At 36.5% G+C, this 19736-nt stretch overlaps 2 protein-coding genes across 2 annotated transcripts; one reads left to right on the top strand and one right to left on the bottom strand.

The window, feature by feature from the left end:
* Positions 1–28: 28 nt before the first annotated feature.
* LOC107745201 (proline and serine-rich protein 3-like) lies at positions 29–10330 on the bottom strand. Its single transcript, XM_016559053.1, has 14 exons — positions 10271–10330; positions 9944–10035; positions 9755–9866; positions 9125–9417; positions 8049–8203; positions 7806–7918; positions 5952–6037; positions 5046–5179; positions 4538–4734; positions 3076–3539; positions 2746–2935; positions 1843–2017; positions 261–342; positions 29–163 (listed from the first exon to the last, which is right to left on the bottom strand). The coding sequence occupies exons 2-14, from the start codon at positions 9952–9954 to the stop codon at positions 133–135; spliced, it is 2043 nt and encodes a 680-aa protein (XP_016414539.1). The 5' UTR covers positions 9955–10035; positions 10271–10330; the 3' UTR covers positions 29–132.
* A 121-nt stretch (positions 10331–10451) lies between these two features.
* Positions 10452–18123, top strand: LOC107745239 (protein lin-37 homolog). The gene is made up of 10 exons (XM_016559088.1): positions 10452–10524; positions 11336–11389; positions 11469–11535; positions 12701–12751; positions 12919–12948; positions 15279–15364; positions 15690–15847; positions 17282–17413; positions 17692–17765; positions 17871–18123. Exons 2-10 carry the CDS (start codon positions 11356–11358, stop codon positions 17947–17949), a joined length of 711 nt encoding a protein of 236 aa, XP_016414574.1. The 5' UTR covers positions 10452–10524; positions 11336–11355; the 3' UTR covers positions 17950–18123.
* The last annotated feature ends 1613 nt before the right edge of the window (positions 18124–19736 follow it).

Here is a 19736-nt window from a genome sequence, read left to right as displayed (position 1 = left end):
TTATTTGCAAAGGTCTTTATTTAGAAATACATTCATACATGTTTGAATACACAACATAAAACAGCATAAATAAATAGAAGCAAACATGATAATGTGAAACATATTGCATCATTGATATATTAAACGGGTGCGTCAGAGCTGCTGGAGCATCTTATCAACGTCACTGGAAAGTAAAAAATGATCAAGCAAAAAGTAATTCACTAGTGCAGATTTGTGTGAAGTATATATGTTGTTAACAGATAAACTATAGATATTCTTACCAAAGTTGTTCCTTCACCCATTTCCTCTGCTGTCTGAGGACTTGCAACAAAGCATCGTCTTCAAACTCCTGCCCATCTGAGTCTGTATGTAAGATTGTGATATCAGGATGAGGGGAGAAAAATAAAAAATAAAAACTTGTTACCTTATTTATACACACTACCATTCAAAAGTTTTGGGTCAGTAAGTTGTTTTCTGTTGCTGTTTTCTTTTTTATAAATTAACTTTGCATTTAAAATATATCATTTTTTAATGCAACAAAGAGACTTTGTTACATTGTTAAATTTTTTTATTACAAATAAATGTTCTTTTGAACATTCTATTAATCAAAAATCAGGAATTCAGAATTCAGCTTTGATATCACAGAAACAAACTACATTTTAAATTTTATTCAAATAGAAAATGTATTATTCAAATTGTAATAATATTTCACAATAATACTGTTTTTACTGAATTTTTGACCAAATAAATGCAGCCTTGGTAAGCATTAAGAGACTAATTTTAAAAACATAAAAAAATGCCAAACCAAACCCAAACATTTTAACAGTAGTCTATTTAAAAAAAAAAAAAAAGATAAATAAAACATAATAAAATGTATCTAATAATAAAACATATTTAGAATAAAAATATTTTATATATATATACAATGTACACTATATACAATTTGAATAAGTTCCATCTACATTAATGGTAAACATGCATTCTGTTGTTCTAAGCACACTCTGAAGGGTCAATCCTGCTATTTATAACAGGTTCAGGCTAAAACACTCGACCCTTGCGTGACCTGTTAATCACACGTCGTCATACAGTTTTACAGCTAGTTTAAAGGGAATGCATGAGGTCTTCCTACCTTCTGCATCCTGCATGAGTTGACCTATGACCTCCAAGGGTTGCTGTACACCGGAACAAGAGGCAACAGGGGACTGTGGGGGTGGAGATGGTGTATATACTGGGGAATCTGAAGAACTTGGAGTCTTGCACTGGCTTGGAGAATCTGTCCCAGCAAAAAGCACCTCAGAGACAACCTGTCAATGTCAAGGACAGTGTTTACTTTCTTCTGTTTTGATTCACAAGTAAAAAAGAAATAATGGATTGTAAGATTTTGTAATGTTTTTTATACAAGTCTGAAGGCTGCATTTATTTGATCAATACAGTAAAAACAGCAATATCGTGAAAAACTACATTTTAAAATTCCTGTTTTTATTTGAATATATTTTAAAATGTATATATGTATGTATATATGTTATTCCTGTGATGCAATGCTGAACACTCTTCAGTGTCACATGATCTCTCAGAAATCATTCTAATATGCCAAATAAACATAGCGAATTTCCCTGAAGGGATGAATAAAATATCTATCTATCTATCTATCTATCTATCTATCTGTCTGTATACAATTTGAATAAGTTCCATCTACATTAATGGTAAACATGCATTCTGTTGTTCTAAGCACACTCTGAAGGGTCAATCCTGCTATTTATAACAGGTTCAGGCTAAAACACTCGACCCTTGCGTGACCTGTTAATCACACGTCGTCATACAGTTTTACAGCTAGTTTAAAGGGAATGCATGAGGTCTTCCTACCTTCTGCATCCTGCATGAGTTGACCTATGACCTCCAAGGGTTGCTGTACACCGGAACAAGAGGCAACAGGGGACTGTGGGGGTGGAGATGGTGTATATACTGGGGAATCTGAAGAACTTGGAGTCTTGCACTGGCTTGGAGAATCTGTCCCAGCAAAAAGCACCTCAGAGACAACCTGTCAATGTCAAGGACAGTGTTTACTTTCTTCTGTTTTGATTCACAAGTAAAAAAGAAATAATGGATTGTAAGATTTTGTAATGTTTTTTATACAAGTCTGAAGGCTGCATTTATTTGATCAATACAGTAAAAACAGCAATATCGTGAAAAACTACATTTTAAAATTCCTGTTTTTATTTGAATATATTTTAAAATGTAATTTATTCCTGTGATGCAATGCTGAACACTCTTCAGTGTCACATGATCTCTCAGAAATCATTCTAATATGCCCAATAAACATAGCGAATTTCCCTGAAGGGATGAATAAAATATCTATCTATCTATCTGTCTGTCTGTGTCTAAATTGCTGCTCAAGAAACATGTCATTATTATCAATGTTGAAAACAGTTGTGTTGCGTAATATTTTTGTGAAAACCATGATATATTTTTTTTCAGAATTTTTTAATGAATGGGAAGTTTAAAAGAAGGGTTTGTTTGTAATTTATTTGTAATTTTAGAACATTTATTTGTAATTAAAAAAAAATTGTTAGAATGTAGAAGTCTTTTCTGTCACTTTTGATCAATTTAATGCATTGTTGCTGAATAAAAGCATTAATTCCTAAAAAAGCGATATATAATATAATAATATAGGTGTCATTTTAAATGATTAATAATTTAATTAAGTTAATAACTTGGGGTTCAACAGCTTCAGACACTTATAGTGCATCATAAAACAAACTCACAAACCTGTCCCAGAGCATTATGTATAGGTGAAGGTGGTGGTGCTCGATTTCCAGACCGTCCTCCTCGTGCCGAACTTTGACCCTCTTCCTGCCACCTGCTTTTTCCACTCGGCTCCTCCGGTTTGCGACTGACCCCTTCATGACCCCTAGCATGCCTGACCCTCACTGCACTGCTGCCTCGCTCACCACTATGTCTACACGGACACGAAGAAAAGAATGTGCAAATGTTTAATATCAAACATTATTATCACAATTACTTGTCATTAAACATCTGTCACGTTTTGCCTGGTTTGGCCACAGTCTGATTTGGACAATTATGCAAAACATAAATTACCTTTCAGATGTTTTCTTTCGGCTTGAAGGTGCAATCTTCTTCTCATGTCTCTCATGTTCAGTCTTTTCTTTGACTGTTGTGTCTTTCTTATGGTGAGGGCCCGGCCACCGCTCCTCTGTGCTATCAGAAGTCTGTGGAGATGGAGAAGAGGATGTCTGCGCTCTGCGGTGGTCTGCTGTGGTCTCTGGGATGCTGACCTGTGTTCTGATTGGCTTGTGATGTTGTGGTTGGGCAGAAGTGGTTTCTAGACTCTTTGTGACAGCTTTCCTGGAGGACAGTCTCTGCTGGGGAAGGGGTTTGGGTTGGATATCGGGGTCTGGTTGCTCATCAGGCTGAAGTCTGGAGACGCTGGGGCTTAAAATTGGGAGAGCAGTCTCAGGGACCGGAGGATCGAGTCTAGCGAGGGTGAATGAGAGGTTTGCTCTCTGATGAGACGTGCCGTTTAAAGTGCTACAGTGTGCCTTCTGAAAGGAAACAAAGAAGAATGTATTGATTAGAAATGTTAGCATACAATTTTCTTTGCATAAAGTAAATGTGAAAATCCAAAACTGGTGGGTCACAAGAGTCCCTAAACAATGTTAAATGTAAATTACACAATACAAAACTAACTTTATAAGCATGCATTTACGACAGCAATATAAATAATCAACATTTTGAACAATTTCCATGTTTTATTGTTGATGTCATGCCGGAGCATTCAATTAAATATTATTATGGCACAAATTCATCTGATGGATATAATTTTTAAAAACGCTTAAAATATTTTCAGTATGAATGACATACACCATGCACAATATTTTCAAAAGATATTAATAATAAAAAATGCCACCTATAGAATTTATTGTATTATAGTTTAAACGTTTGGGGCCAGTAAGGTTTTATTAATGAAATTAATACTTTTATTTAGCAAGGACACATAAAACTGATCAAAAGTGGCAGAAAGGACATTTATAATGTTACAAAAGATTTCTATTTAAAATAAATATTGTTCTTTTAAACTTTTAATTAATAATCCTTAAAAGTGTACCAGAGTTTCTGCAAAACATTTAACATCACAACTGTTTTCAACACTGTTAATAATAAGAAATGTTTCTTGAGCAACAAATCAGCATATTAGAATGATTTCTGAAGGATCATGTGACACTGAAGACTGGAGTAACGATGCTGAAAGTTCAGCTTTGCCATCACAGGAATTAATTATATTTTAATATATATTAAAATAGTAAATAGTTGTTTTAGATTACAATAGTATTTTATAATATTGCTGTTTTTACATAATTTTTTATCAAATACATGCAGCCTTGATAAGCATAAATTCTTTCAAAAACATTTTAAAACTCTTAGCGATCACAAACTTTTAAAAATTATATTGTATTATATTATAAATTCTGAAATATTTAACTTTTCGGCTTAAATTAATCAAAAAGAAATATCCTGATATGGCACTGTGGTGTTGGTTCACCTGGTTTGGTGATAGAGGTATATGGAGAACAGAATTGTGGGAAGGGGCCTCCTGACTCCATTGTCTGGCCTGTTCCATCTTCCTCCTTAGTCGCCACTGAAACAGGATGTCATCTTCACGGCGGACACCTGACCTCTCTGAACCAACCGCAGGAGGAGGAAAAGACATTCCCTCACACAGACTGGGCTCTACAATCACTTAAAGATACAGAAACAAAAAAAATGCTCTCATGCACTTTTATTGCACTAATATAAATACCTAGCACACCAAAATGACATTTATATCAGTTTCTGTTTGTTTTTAGTTAACAGTGTTTACACAACCATTTCTGCTTTTCACTGCATTTGTGGTTAGAGGTGTGGGTGCTTTTTAATCTGATAAGGGTGTGTTTTTAAAAATCGGAGACACAAACATGTTCAGGAAGAGATAAATAGTGTGTGTGTGGCAGGTTACAAGATGATGTACACTAAATGTGTACATTCATTTCTGTGTTACAGCTGTTACTTACTGTTGGTTGAGCCCATTAAGGTGGACACGAGTGGTCTTCGGACCGGCTCATCAGTGCTTACGGGGGAGGAGAAATCAGAGCAGCCCAGACCCTCAGAGCTGATACGCACGGAGCCACTGCTGAGCGAATGATCACTGAAAACACATAAAAATCATTTCAACTGTTCAAACCGAATGAAATCCCAAGATGGAATATGCAGTCATAATGCAATCACAAACCATGAAGTTAAAGAAAATTCATCAACACCTAGGAATCTTTATTAAACACTCAGGATTTTAACCCTGTTATAAATTGATTTAAATTTCTTTTAACATTAATTATTTAGTTAGGAGATTTAATTAATTAATTAATTTATAATTAATTATTTAGTTAACTTTTTTAATAAAGCAAACTATTAAACATTTTTTGATTAATATGTACCCAAAAGTCAATAGTTTGAGAACATGATAATATAATATAATAGTTGTCAAGGCTAGATTTATTTGATGAAAAATACAGTAAAAACAGTAATATTGTAAAATAGTACTACAATTTAAAATAACTGTTTTACTGTATTTTGAAATGACACTTATTCCTGTTATTCAAAGCTGAATTTTCAGCATAATTACTCCAGTCTTCAGTGTCATATGAAATCAATCGAATTTTTTATTTAATTTAAAAAACAGCATTTATTTGAAATAGAAATGTTTTTAAACACTAAAAATGTATTTTCTGTCACTTTTGATCAATTTAATGTGTCACTGATGAATAAAAGTACTAAATCTTGTCTGATTGTGAAACTCCCATATAGACTTTCACACTTGAACATTCAGTCCTGACATTCAGACAGGAAGCTGACTATGTTGGTGGTCATTTATCATCATTGTGAAATGACTTGAGTGAGTGTGAGTTTACAGTGTGTCTCACCTTCTCTGCAGTAAACGGCTGGCTCGCTCCTGTAGCTGCAGTATCTCTGGTTCTTCTTGATCACAGTGGGATGATTCAGATAATGTCTAGAAAGGAAATTTGTGGTGGACATCTATGAGATTATCAACAACAATAATACTGTCACTAGCAATAACTATACATGCAGTGCTTTATGACCGGGCATTGACGTTTAAGGACAGCCTGAGATATTTTCCATCAGGCACGTTAAATCATCCTGAGGAAAGAACCATGAGTGGCATCCGGCCATTCAAAACAGGGAATCTGGGCCAAGGGTTGCATAACAACTCTCTGTTGTGGGAAAGTTATAAATACATCACATTTGATGCTTAACAGACACCACTTTCTAACAGTGATCTGATTATAGTTGAGTGAGTTCTTCTTCCTTTAATGGATAGTTCACCCAAAAATGAAAATTTTGTCATTTACTCACTGTATAAGTTTGGAACGACATGAGGGTGAGTAAATGATGACAAAGTTTTCATTTTTGGGTGAACTATTCCTTTAATGCTGAGGCATTCTAAAGCCATTTTCAAATACATCAACTTCGTGCTGTGGATCGCCGGATCGGCTTTCACCGTGGACGAAGCGGAGTCCAGCCCGGGGTCGTCACATGTGGTTGCCGCAAGCCCACCGGCCGCTCCTTCGTCTAATCTGCCGGCCGCGCCGTTCTCAAGCCCGCCTGCCGGCCTCTGCTCACTCTAGCCTTTCGGCCGCCGCTCACTCTAGCCCGCCGTTTGTTTCGTTGTGAAAGCGAAACTACTTTGTTTGGTCTTCCAAAAGAGGACACGACTAGAAATCAGTGGTTAAGTTGTATTTACAACACTGTTCCAGAACAGTTCAACCCAAATATTCATTTGTGTGCAGCACATTTTATGGAGGACTGTTTCCTGATCCTGGGAGAGTAGACTACAATGCCGGCTGTTCTGACTCAAAGACTGTAAGTACGTTTTCATTTAAAGGATTTGCCACTGATGATTCAAACGTGAGTTTTGAGCAGTGTAGAGTAGCGCTTCGTGGCGCAATGCAACGCAACGTTTAAAAAGACAGTATAAGTCATTATAATCCGTAATTATGTCCCCAGTGGATGCAACAAATGCCTCGTTTGTAATGGGTTTTAATGTTTTTGAATCTTCGCTCCGGCCGGACAGGGCATCACAGTATGGTAAGGGGCGTAACATTTCCGTCACACGCTTGAGGTATTCGGCCAATCACAACACACTGGATAGTTAGCCAATCAGAGCACACCTCGCTTTTCATGCAAAAAAAATGTACGATTTTTTTATGTTTATGGCCACCAATGCTGATTTTATTCAATCAAAAATACAGTGAAAACAGCAATATTGTGAAATGTTGTTACAGTTTAAAATAACAGCTTTAAGATATTTTAAAATGTAATTTATTCCTGTGATGCAAAGCTGAGTTTTCAGTAGCTATTACTTCAGTGTCACATGATCCTTCAGAGATTATTTCAAATATGTTGATTTAGTGCTAAAGGAAAGGAAAAAAAAAAAACAAAAAAAAAACTTACTGACCTCAAACTTTTAGAAAGGTATACTCCTGCTCTAAATAAAGAACCTCATGGAGGATGATTTTACAGCAACCACCACTAGATGGCGACAGTCATCCACGATGCTACATTACAGCATCTGGCAACACGTGAAAATATACGTCTTCTTTATTTATTTCATGAACAAAATTCAGCTGCATCTGCAACATATAAAAGCCCTACAGCAATATAACAAACTACAAGATTTGTCATCCTCTTTAACACATGGTCAAAATGCCTTCAGCTTTTCTAGGCAAATCAGTTGTTACATTTTATGCAAAACTCACCATACTAAGGTCAAGCATGTGTCTAGCTGGAGACAGCGTGGTTTCATCATGCAGTGGCTTTGAGATTGAGCTCTGGGTGCTGGCGGGGCCATCCTTCATGAGGTCAAGTGGTGCTATAAACAGGATATACATAAGTAAGACTCTAAGTACAAAGGAAGAGTGTGATTTGTGCACTGAAATAATTTACAATATCAACCCACCGAAAACGTATTATTAATGACAGATGTATTCTTTAAAGCACACCTCTGATATATTTCTCTGATGGGTGTGTTGGTGTTGAACTGGATGGAGGGGATGTGGACATCCACCAAAACGGCTGGTCATCTTCTGCATCAGTTGCCTGAAGGCGTCTTTCGTCTCGACTCTGTGGCTTTCCGAAACGGAAGCGTTCAATGTACCTTGAAGGATTTAATTGCAAAAGGATGTCATATAATTAACAAGCAACAACATACCCTTTCAAGGTAAACATAACGCTTGCATTAAACACCCCGGATATGCTCATCTGAGAATAATGTGTCACCATATGTGGCAACATTACTTCAGCGTTCCTTTAAAAAGAAAGGAAGATACTGTTTATATTTTAAATGAATGGCTCACTGCGTAGCAAATGGTGAGTGAAATTACTCTATTTTAGACAACAAGGTCCACTTCCAGATGTAAAAATCTTTTTACAACAGGCCTACCATGACCAAGATCTTTAATATATTTAATGTACTTATTTAAATACATTAAAAACAGTAATATTATGAAATATTATTAGAATTTAAAATACTTGTTTTCTATTTGAAATTTTTATATGTAATTTATTCCTGTAATGTGAAGCTGCATTTACAGTATCATTACTCCAGTCTTCAGTGTCACAAGATCCTTCAGAAATAATTCGAATATGCTGATTTGCTGCTTAGGAGACATTTCATATTTTTAATCAATGTCGCAAACAGTCGTGCTGCTTAAAATGTTTTTGTGAAAATCATGATACATTTTTCTCAGGAGTCTTTTGATGAACAGAAAGTTCAAAAGAACAGCATTTGTTTGAAATAGAAACATGTTGTAACATTATAAATGTCTTTACCATCACTTTTAGTCAATTGAATGCGTCCTTGCTAAATAAAAGTAATAACTTCATTTAACTAACCCGAAACGTTTAAACAGTAATTTATATCTCTAAATATAGTCAATAGTTGGACATCATACCATTGCTGCTTCATGGGATGAGTAGTTCAGATGAGCCTTGTTTTCCACTTTTAAAACATTTGATTATAAAGGTTTATTTATAATTAAAAGTGATATTGCCATTAGAGCACAATGATTTCCCTTACTTTGCAAGAACTGAGGGTTCCTTTGCCTCAATTATTGTTGGTGCAACCATGTTTCTCATGGCTTGTATCTGAGCTTCAGAGCAGACAGAAGTGTTAATGTTGTCTGTAGAGCAACTCAGGTCAGTAGCAGGCCAAGACTCGGAGTAGCTCAGCTGGCATTGAGTAGAAGGAGGACAGAGCAGGACACTACGTGATCTTTCATGGAAGACCTGGTCCTCCGTCCTCAAAAGTGACGCCCGAGTAGGAAGATCTGAAGGACTGGGTGACTCAGAAAACCGGACAGGACTCAAGGCCTGCGATGTGCAATCCAAAAAACAACATCACCATGAGTTTTTGCAAGTTAAAACTTTGTTTTTCTCATCTCAGCATTCGCAGAAGAGACTAGTGTACTACTAAATAGTGCACAGTGCATACTGTAGAGAATAAAATGCACTATGCAATGTCGAATGTTTCAAGCAGTAATACTTCCTATATTGCAGTTATTGTACTTCTCTAAAAATCTATTTGTTTAGATCGAAATGTAAAAATTGTGGGGGGAAAATGTAGAATTTGTCCAATGCAAACCAAGAAAGAGTCACAAAATACACAGGCACATAAAACATAAAGTGAATGCAAAGCCAGTTCTCTCACCAGTCTTTTTTGTTGCTTTGGGATTTTTCTGGATCTAGATGGACTGTAGTGGCTCCTGGACAAAGGGGGATCCGGAGGAAATGGATTCTGTCTTGTGAAAACAGCTGCGCCGCTAAGAAAAGTGACAACGTGTAAACGTAAAACAAATGTAAACAAGTTTAATCTGACAGGATTTGACATCCAACCCACCTTGATCTCATAGCGTTCGTGCAAACCTGTTCTGCTTACTAAAAACAAAGGACGCACGTGGAGTTTCGTCATACTGTAGGATCCATGAATGTCTAAATAAAGACAGCAGTTTAACAAAACTACATGACAGTGTTTCTGTGTTGCATGAGTGTATCTTAACCGTCGCGTGATTACGTTACTATGGGATTAAACGGTCTTTTAACTCACTATTTAACAAGCTATACGCTATTTAAACTCTCAAAAACAAACTAGATCCGAATATAACCATAAACTCATTGCAAATATGTTGTATAATTTGATGTTTGTCAAAAAATGATCTCAGCTTACTTTTCGAATTGTGTGACTGTGATGTATCCTGGGATATGTAGTCCGAGAACTGTTGTTTACTTTGTGGTCGAAGACAGTTAACCAGCCAATAGAGTGGCGTATTTTGTGATCGACAGCAATTTAAACCAATAAGAGCGCTGCGCTCTCATTTGCTGCAGCCAATGACGAGCCAGGAATCTCATTGCGCGCGGAAGAGGAATGTCGGATTGTGACAGAAGCTTCTCGTCGTCAGGCTCTCAGCTAAGGATTGGAAGGTGAATAGCGTGTTGTTTTGTATTTATAAAGTGTTTTTACGTTCCAAATTATGTTATTTAAAGTATTATGGTATTGTTAAGGGATTTATGAAGTTGGCGAAGATTTTAAATACCGTTAATGAGGAATTTAAATGGTTTCCTAGCTAGCTAACGTCAGCTGTTTATATCATTGTAACGTTAACGTTAGCTAATTAGCAAAATAATAGTGTCATTGTTTTTACTTGTTGTTCATACTCCCCGTGCTTTCTCTTTTGCAAACGTTTGTACTGATTTACCGAATATATATATATATATATATATATATGAATATATGTATACACACACACACACACACACACACACACACACTGCATTTATAATTACTACCATATACATAAACACTATTACTTGTGTGTGTGTGTGTGGACCTGGACCTGACTGTATATACTATATACATATACAGTCAGGTCCAGAAGTATTCGGACACTGACTGAGTTTTTGTGCTTTTACTTTTATACACCACTACAATGGATTTGAAATAAAACCCAGATGTGATTGAAGAGCAGACTTTTAGCTTTATTTTAAGAGGTTCCACAAAAATATGACATTTACCATTTAGGAGTTACGGCCCTTTTAAGCAAAGTACCAGTGTTTGTGTGTGTGGGGGGGGGCATATATAATATGCCCTTATAAAGACAAAAGTATATCAAACTGCAGCAAATTACCGTAATTTTACAGTAATTTTGTTCGCGACTTTTGTTTACAGTAATCTTTTATATTAGTCATATAGTAATTAACACATCACTAAATCCTCATCTTAATAAAATTACAGGAAACAAACCAGGAGGTACAATGCTTCACTGTAAAATCAAGACTGAGAAAACAGGTGAGGTTGCAAACATAAGCTTCTTTTTTCATTTCTATTGTGTAGTGTTTTGTGTGGTAAAAAGAAAATTATTTTGCAGATGCTGGGGCTCGAAACCGCCTTGATGCAGTATTGCAAGGTTTGGTTGAGAGGAGTGACAGTGAGAGGTTAGTGCATTAATGTGTCTTGAGCTTTGAAAGCTCCAGACTGTAACAGCGAAGCTACAAATGGACCTCATGTAATTAAAGCTCATTAGTGATGGGTCCACTTTAGAAGATTGTCTTAATGTAATATCGTACTGTAAAAATGTGTCTGTCACTAAAAGTGAAAGTGCTGCAAAATGTAAAATAACAGTCTGTCAGAACAAAATGAATGTATGATATACAATGTTAGTGACACAGCGATTCAATTCAACATAGTCACGAAATGTAAGCTATATTATCGCACAGCTGACTTTACTCGCATACATACTGTACACTCACTTGTTTTTATATAGTCACAAAATTTTAATTATCGCCCAGCTCTACTCTTCCAAATGTGACTTTAAGACATGGAGATATTATAAAAATGTACATCATGATTTTATGTAATGCTGCTTTAAAACAGAGTGTATTGTGAAAAGCACTATAGAAGTAAAACTAAATTGACTTTCCAGTTTCAATATAAAACTTGTAATATCTATTGTAACAAAATTATATTTTTAACATTTTCTTTCTGTGCCAATATATTTTAACTTGGCAAAGAATCCCCTATCAATAACATATTTTACTCCTGTTTTGTATCCTGAGAAAACTTATCAGGAATGTCACGCTCGCCACCTGCATCCCTAAAGTATTTGGAATCTGGTGTTTTTTGGAATTTCCACAGAATTGGAGAACCAAATATCTAGGACAACAGGAAGTTATTAGGAAATCTGAACAACTGGATTCTCTGAAAATAAAGACCATTTATGGCATCCCAGAGATTTGGTTTCCACTGAGCTCAGAAAAATATTTGGTATTGATTAATAGCTTTCTTGTTAGAATCCATTTACATTTCAGCTGTCTGAATAATTGCCACCCTAATAGTCTGAGGTTGTTTACAGCTATAATTATGTTTGTGGAAATACTCTCTTGTTTCTCATGTTGTCCTTTTTTAAAGGAAAAATCAAATCATTGATCATCAACAGTAATGCTTTAATTTGTTTCCTGCAAACCTTTCAAAATATCTGGAATTGTAACAATTCAGGAAAGGAATACTGGCAATACATAACTTTTATAAAGTAGAGAGCAGTTGTTTGGGCAAAATTGCCATTTGTATAATCCTTAGTGCTCTTTCTTCCTTTTCCTGCAGAGAGCAGAATGAAGAGGATTCTGGGAAAATGGTGGCAGACTCTTTGAGCAAGTATGCACATACATTGTTTTTGTGTGACTGATATAAACATTTTCCTCTTTTGACCAGTGTCAAGTGTCAGTGTCAGTGAAAAGTGTTTAAGATGTAAAATGGTTAAAGATTTATTTAACAGTCATATGTAATGCACATGAAATATTTTATTCCTTTCTCTTATACAGGGATTTGTCGCCTTCTTCTGCAGGGAAAAGGCAAGCAGAATCTTCTTTGACCTTTACTTTGAAGGAATAGTTTACCCACAAATAAACAGTTGCTGGAAATGTACTCACCCTCAGGTCACCCAAAATGTAGATGTGTTTGTTTCTTCATCAGAACAAATTTGGAGAAATTTTGGAGAAATTAAATTACGTCACTTGCTCACCAATGGATCCTTTGCAGTGAGTGGGTGCCGTCAGAGTGAGAGTCCAAACAGCTGATAAAAGCACCACAAGTAATAGACACGACTCCAACCCATTAATTAACGTCTCCTGAGATGAAATGCTGCGTTTTTGTAAGAAACAAATTCATCATTAAGACATTTTTTACCTTCAAAAATTCCTTAATATTGCTTTCTCCAGAGAAAAGTCTGAATCAGGTGGGAACTATGCACAGATCAATACTAAACAAATATGCTGGTGTATTTTGATGGATAATCTTTTATTTATAATGGATTATGGACTCATATTTTGGCCATAAGTGACGCTTTATAGTTAAAACGTCTTAATGGTGGATTTCTTTTTATTATAAATGCACAGCTTTTCACTTCACATGACATTAACTGATGGACTGGAGTCATGTGGATTATTGTGATGTGTTCTGACGGCACCCATTCACTGCAGAGCATCCATTGGTGAGCAAGTGATGTACAGGTGCATCTCAATAAATTAGAATGTTGTGGAAAAGTTCATTTATAACCCACCAATTCACTATCTCAACTAATTAGAATATGGTGACATGCCAATCAGCTAATCAACTCAAAACATCTGCAAAGGTTTCCTGAGCCTTCAAAATGGTCTCTCAGTTTGGTTCACTAGGCTACACAATCATGGGGAAGACTGCTGATCTGACAGTTGTCCAGAAGACAATCATTGACACCCTTCACAAGGAGGGTAAGCCACAAACATTCATTGTCAAAGAAGCTGGCTGTTCACAGAGTGCTGTATCCAAGCATGTTAACAGAAAGTTGAGTGGAAGGAAAAAGATGCACAACCAACCGAGAGAACTGCAGCCTTATGAGGATTGTCAAGCAAAATCGATTCAAGAATTTGAGTGAACTTCACAAGGAATGGACTGAGGCTGGGGTCAAGGCATCAAGAGCCACCACACACAGACGTGTCAAGGAATTTGGCTACAGTTGTCGTATTCCTCTTGTTAAGCCACTCCTGAACCACAGACAACGTCAGAGGCGTCTTACCTGGGCTAAGGAGAAGAAGAACTGGACTGTTGCCCAGTGGTCCAAAGTCCTCTTTTCAGATGAGAGCAAGTTTTGTATTTCATTTGGAAGCCAAGGTCCTAGAGTCTGGAGGAAGGGTGGAGAAGCTCATAGCCCAAGTTGCTTGAAGTCCAGTGTTAAGTTTCCACAGTCTGTGATGATTTGGGGTGCAATGTCATCTGCTGGTGTTGGTCCATTGTGTTTTTTGAAAACCAACGTCACTGCACCCGTTTACCAAGACATTTTGGAGCACTTCATGCTTCCTTCTGCTGACCAGCTTTTTGAAGATGCTGATTTCATTTTCCAGCAGGATTTGGCACCTGCTCACACTGCCAAAAGCACCAAAAGTTGGTTAAATGACCATGGTGTTGGTGTGCTTGACTGGCCAGCAAACTCACCAGACCTGAACCCCATAGAGAATCTATGGGGTATTGTCAAGAGGAAAATGAGGAACAAGAGACCAAAAAATGCAGATGAGCTGAAGGCCACTGTCAAAGAAACCTGGGCTTCCATACCACCTCAGTAGTGCCACAAACTGATCACCTCCATGCCACGCCGAATTGGGGCAGTAATTAAAGCAAAAGGAGCCCCTGCCAAGTATTGAGTACATGTACAGTAAATTAACATACTTTCCAGAAGGCCAACAATTCATTAAAAATGTTTTTTTTTATTGGTCTTATGGAGTATTCTAATTTGTTGAGATAGTGAGTTGGTGGGTTTTTGTTAAATGTGAGCCAAAATCATCACAATTAAAAGAACCAAAGACTTAAACTACTTCAGTCTGTGTGGATTGAATTTATTTAATACACGAGTTTCACAATTTGAGTTGAATTACTGAAATAAATGAACTTTTCCACGACATTCTAATTTATTGAGATGCACCTGTAATGCTAAATCTCTCCAAATCTGAAAAACCATTGCAAATATATCATAAATATTCATTATGTCAACTAGCCTTACTACCAGCTGTGTGTACAATTCTTAAGGCTATTCAACATTCAAAGTGTGCTTTGTAAATATTTACAATAGTAATACTAACAGAACAGCCTAGATTTATTCCTAAATGGTTTGGTAGAGTTTGCTTTAAGAGACCCTTTTTGCCTTTCACAGACCATCATCACGATTCCCACAACACAGAAGGAAGAAGCGTAAAGAGATGGATGATGGTCTGGCAGAAACCAACCAGCACAAACAAAGTAAGACCAAAGAAGAAACAAATAGTGATGTGTAGGTTGAATTAGGTAATGTGTAGGTAAATTTGAAATAAATGGCAATAAGTGCAGAATTTGAATTCTCCCTATGTATATAGGCAATTTTGTACCTTAAAGATAAGTAAAATGTTTGATCATTTCTGAGAAACACCATTGGGTTTTCTTATCAGTCAACATGTGTGGTTGTTGAGGGAGTTTTATTTCAAGCCAAGGTTTAGAGAATTAAATGGAAGTTTTTTTTTTAAGTCTTGATCTCGTAAGACCCATTTCCTGTTTTCTTACATGCTCCACATCTCGTCTTCTCCATCAGATGCTTATATTATCAAGTTATTTGACCGCAGTGTGGACTTGGTTCAGTTCAGCACCACCACGCCGCTCTATCCCATTTGTCGGGCGTGGATGAGAAACAACCCATCTATGCGAGAGAGAACAGCACCCAGCCCCCCTCACAGCTCTGGGGAGGACGAGGTCACCCCCAGCATTTGCTCTGCAATAATTTTAAATACTCATCCCCTTCAGATCATTGAACTGCTCCGGGGTGCATTTCCCAAAACCATCATTAGCTAACTATGGTCGTTAGTTCCATTGAATTCTATTGGCAACAACGGAACTTGTGAACATAGTTGCTTTTGGGAAACGCACCCCAGAATAGCACGGTTGTTTACTTGTTGATTTTCGAAGATGGATGAATTCCAGGTTAAATACAAGCTAAAGTCTCTCTCATATTGCCATTTTTCCACAGATAATAACAAATGCTTCCAGTAATGTACTTAAAGTGGGACTCAGTAGGGCCACTGTTCTATTTTTGTTATAGCACATCCATTGTGCACTTAATATTTTGTTTGTTTAAAATGTTTACAGTTGTCTAAATAATATTGTGGAAGTGGGACTGTTTTTGTTGGTGGATGAACATCTGTTTATATAATTCTGACATTCCTTCTAACCCCACAGAGTTCCCACAGTCCTAGAAATACCAGGCAATTTCAAATTTGTGATTTTCCAGACCTGGAATAGTCATTTAAATGTCTACAGTCAATGTGCATTTTTTGTTGATGAGCTCAGTATTTCTTCAGGTAGATCTCTATACAGTAATTTTTAACAAATTCTCATTGAATCAAATGACTTGAAAAGCCTAGTGAGGGACCCCTGTTGTAAAGTCTTGTTGCACTATAGACCGTGGTTATTAAAGTGAACTAAAATAACAAAAAATAAATTAAAACCATAAAAAAAAAAAAACATTTTTATAAACATTAACCGAAATAAAATATTAAAAGTATAAAATGTACAAACATTTAAAAAAAATAAATAAATAAATAATTAACTTGATATACTAAATAACTAAAACTGAAATAAAAATTAATAAGCACACACACACACACACACAAATATTAATAAAAACAATAATAGTATCTATAATATACAACACTGCTGTAGTCCTGCTTTGCAAGAGCATTGCTTAAAATCTTTTTTCAAAATCATTATCTTTGTAAATCATGTCAGGCAGCTTGAGTTTTATTAAACTTGGCACGCTCATTTAAGGTGCGATTGGCTCACCTCATTTTTCTCTAGTCGTAGTATGACCTTGAATCAAAAGAAGAATAAAAATGTCTTGGCACTGTAGTATAATATATTATGTAACTGTCCAGTAACTTTTTAATAGTAAAGCTGTTATCAGTTGTTGCTGTTAATAATGCTGCTACATCCGGCTACATTTTCCCATCTGAATTCAGTTACCCAGTGGAGAGATAAATTCATCTTTTTCCTTTGAATTTGCTCCTTTCACCACTGAGAAATGTCCTTGGCTTCACTTGTTTAAAAAAAAAATTATTATATAATGAGTAATTTATGCCAAAACAAGCATTACAATTGGGGGAAACCGCTCTTTGATTCTTATTCTTTCAGATGACTGACATGCTGAATGGCAAAGCACAGAACGTGTACAGGCTTCCTCCACCTGTTTCCTGTCCAGTAGGTTCAGCTGGTGAACCTGTCAATCTCAGAATTCCACCTGTAGAGAAACCTACAGAGAGCCAGGTGAGCTGTGGTAACTGTTGTGTCACACACAGTCTACAGCAAGCACTAATCTTTCTTTAAAGATCTGCATTTTAAGCAAACTGCTAAATGACAACCGATAAAGCTTCCATCAAACACTTCTGCTTAACTCTTTACCAATCGTTAGGAATGGATAAGAACCTGTTTGCATACTGAATCTTGTCATCCTTTAAATTAAGTTTGCAATACTAATGTTGCTAAATGATGTGCTTCATGTGGATGTATCAAATTAGTTCTTGCAAGATCTTTTTGTTTTTTAGTCCGTAGATGCTGCAGCAGGCACCTCACCTCTTATCTTCAATCACATCAAACGCTGGAAGAAAATTAGACAGAAGTATTCTCATCGTTCTATAATTTCTACTACATTTACAGGGGGAGAGGGATATTTACAAATGAAATCATGTACATGTTGTTCAGCATTTTTTTATGCATGTTATAGGTGGAAGGAGGCTTCCAGTAAGAACCAGCTGAGATACAGCGAGAGCATAAAAATCCTTAAGGAGATGTATGAACGTTAGTTCACATACATCACTAGTGCATCTGAAGAAAATCTGTGAAGGCAATTAAAAAAAGATGTCCAGGCATGACGCCTACAAGGAGAGTGAAATAATTAAACCTAAACAAAATGATTTTGTAATGTCTTTATTTTTCTCTTTAAATACAAACTCACAAAAATTTCAAATAAATCTTACAGTACTGAAAATGAATTTGATGTGTTCATTCTGCATTAATAAATTCTTTATAATAGTTCTTGGCCCTTTCCAACTTGCAACACTTAATATTTGTCTAGCATCTACCTATTTGCACGTGTAACCATCTGACTCTGATACAACACATTGTGGAACTGCACATCCAGTTAGAAACATTTAAGGGTAAATTCTGTGAATATCTATTAAATGCATGTAATTCCAAGCCACACATTAACACCAAAGGATCCTATTCAAGCTTTTTGACATTTTTATTTTGAATAAAGATTAGGCAAAATTAACAAAGAGGTGAATTATAGGCAGTATGTTGCAAAGCAATTGTGAGTTAGATTTTCTCAAAGTCTTGTTTCGTCCTGACATCTGTTAGGAGTGGAGAAGCTGGTGTCTTTTGTCTGTTTTTTGACTCTGGAGGTCAGTTGATCTTCAGTGAATGCCGTTTCAAGCACCAGCTGCAGGGACTGTTTAACCTTTTTCTTATATTCCTCACACATGAACATATAGAGAATGGGGGTCAGACAGCTGTTTATCATAATCAGGCATTTAGCTATTGCTGTACAGGCTAAAAAAACTAATGAAACACTTTCAATCCACTTATTCTCAGTTGCAATTGCCATATAAATGTGACAAACATGCAATGGAAGCCAGCATACAAAAAAGGTCAGGATTATAGCAATGACCTGAAAAGCCCTTGATGGGGGGATGAGGAAGCCCACCATAAACGCAAATATGACCAGAAGCTTCAGGAGCTTTCTGTTCAAATTAACCTCAATAGTTATTAAGGCAAAAGGAAGACTGCCACCAATGGATGAAATCCACACAAGCATACAGATGATTCTGGCTTTGGCTAGAGTTCTTTTATTTTTAACCCACACAATCGCCCATGTGCACAGGCATCGGTCCAGACTGATAATGGTCAGAAAAAAATGCTTGCAAACTTATTTAGCCTCAACACAAAGTGGAGAACCTTGCAAATGAAGTTGTTGATGTGGTGTCCTCCAAATTAAGGGATGACGTGTAGGATTGGAGAAACGATGAAGATGAAGTCTGTAATCGCCAAGTTGAGAAACCAAAAGGAGTTGACTGACACCTTCATTTTATAACCAGCCACATATATGACGAGCCCATTTCCAATGAGACCCAGTATAATAATGCCAACGTAAAGGCTCAAGATACCAAAGACCAACATGCCACCCGATAGTGTGGTAGAATTATGTGTAATGATTTTGGTAATATTTTCCAAATCTCCCAAGCACACTACACAAAGAGAGAAAGTAGGCTACAGCTAAAGGCACAATATGTAATCTTCGCCGCTAGAGGGCGCGTATTCAAAATAAACAAATAGACAAAGGCGTAGTTTGATGACCCCGTGACTGAGTGTGGAATCATGGGAGTTGTCGTCTTCATCCCCACAGCCGATGCAATCCAACGGGACTTGGGCAGAAATCATGTTCATGGATGAGCTAATGACTTATCAATGTAGTAGAATGAAGCAGGGTGAGGCTGAAAGCCGTCGAAGCAAAACGAGGCCGCTGAACGAGAGTGACACACGGCTCGAAACAGCGGAGCTTTTATTATTCCACATGACACACGGCTCGAAA

Source organism: Sinocyclocheilus rhinocerous, unplaced genomic scaffold, assembly GCF_001515625.1.
Source record: "Sinocyclocheilus rhinocerous isolate Xijiao unplaced genomic scaffold, SAMN03320098_v1.1 scaffold257, whole genome shotgun sequence".
In the NCBI taxonomy this organism is placed as follows: domain Eukaryota; kingdom Metazoa; phylum Chordata; class Actinopteri; order Cypriniformes; family Cyprinidae; genus Sinocyclocheilus; species Sinocyclocheilus rhinocerous.
Note: the sequence above shows the minus strand (reverse complement) of the source record. Positions and strands in the feature narration are given on the sequence as shown.

What these genes read in the sequence shown, in the direction of transcription:
- LOC107745239 (XM_016559088.1), top strand. Translation starts at nt 11,356, where the DNA reads ATGCTTCACTGTAAAATCAAGACTGAGAAAACAG. An exon ending in GAGAGGAGTGACAGTGAGAG is followed by an intron (nt 11,536 to 12,700) that starts GTTAGTGCATTA and finishes CTTTTCCTGCAG; the next exon opens with AGAGCAGAATGAAGAGGATT. An exon ending in ACAGCTCTGGGGAGGACGAG is followed by an intron (nt 15,848 to 17,281) that starts GTCACCCCCAGC and finishes TTATTCTTTCAG; the next exon opens with ATGACTGACATGCTGAATGG.
- LOC107745201 (XM_016559053.1), bottom strand. An exon ending in AGCCGTTTACTGCAGAGAAG is followed by an intron (nt 5,180 to 5,951) that starts GTGAGACACACT and finishes ATGTGTTTTCAG; the next exon opens with TGATCATTCGCTCAGCAGTG. An exon ending in CGAAAGAAAACATCTGAAAG is followed by an intron (nt 2,936 to 3,075) that starts GTAATTTATGTT and finishes GTGTCCGTGTAG; the next exon opens with ACATAGTGGTGAGCGAGGCA.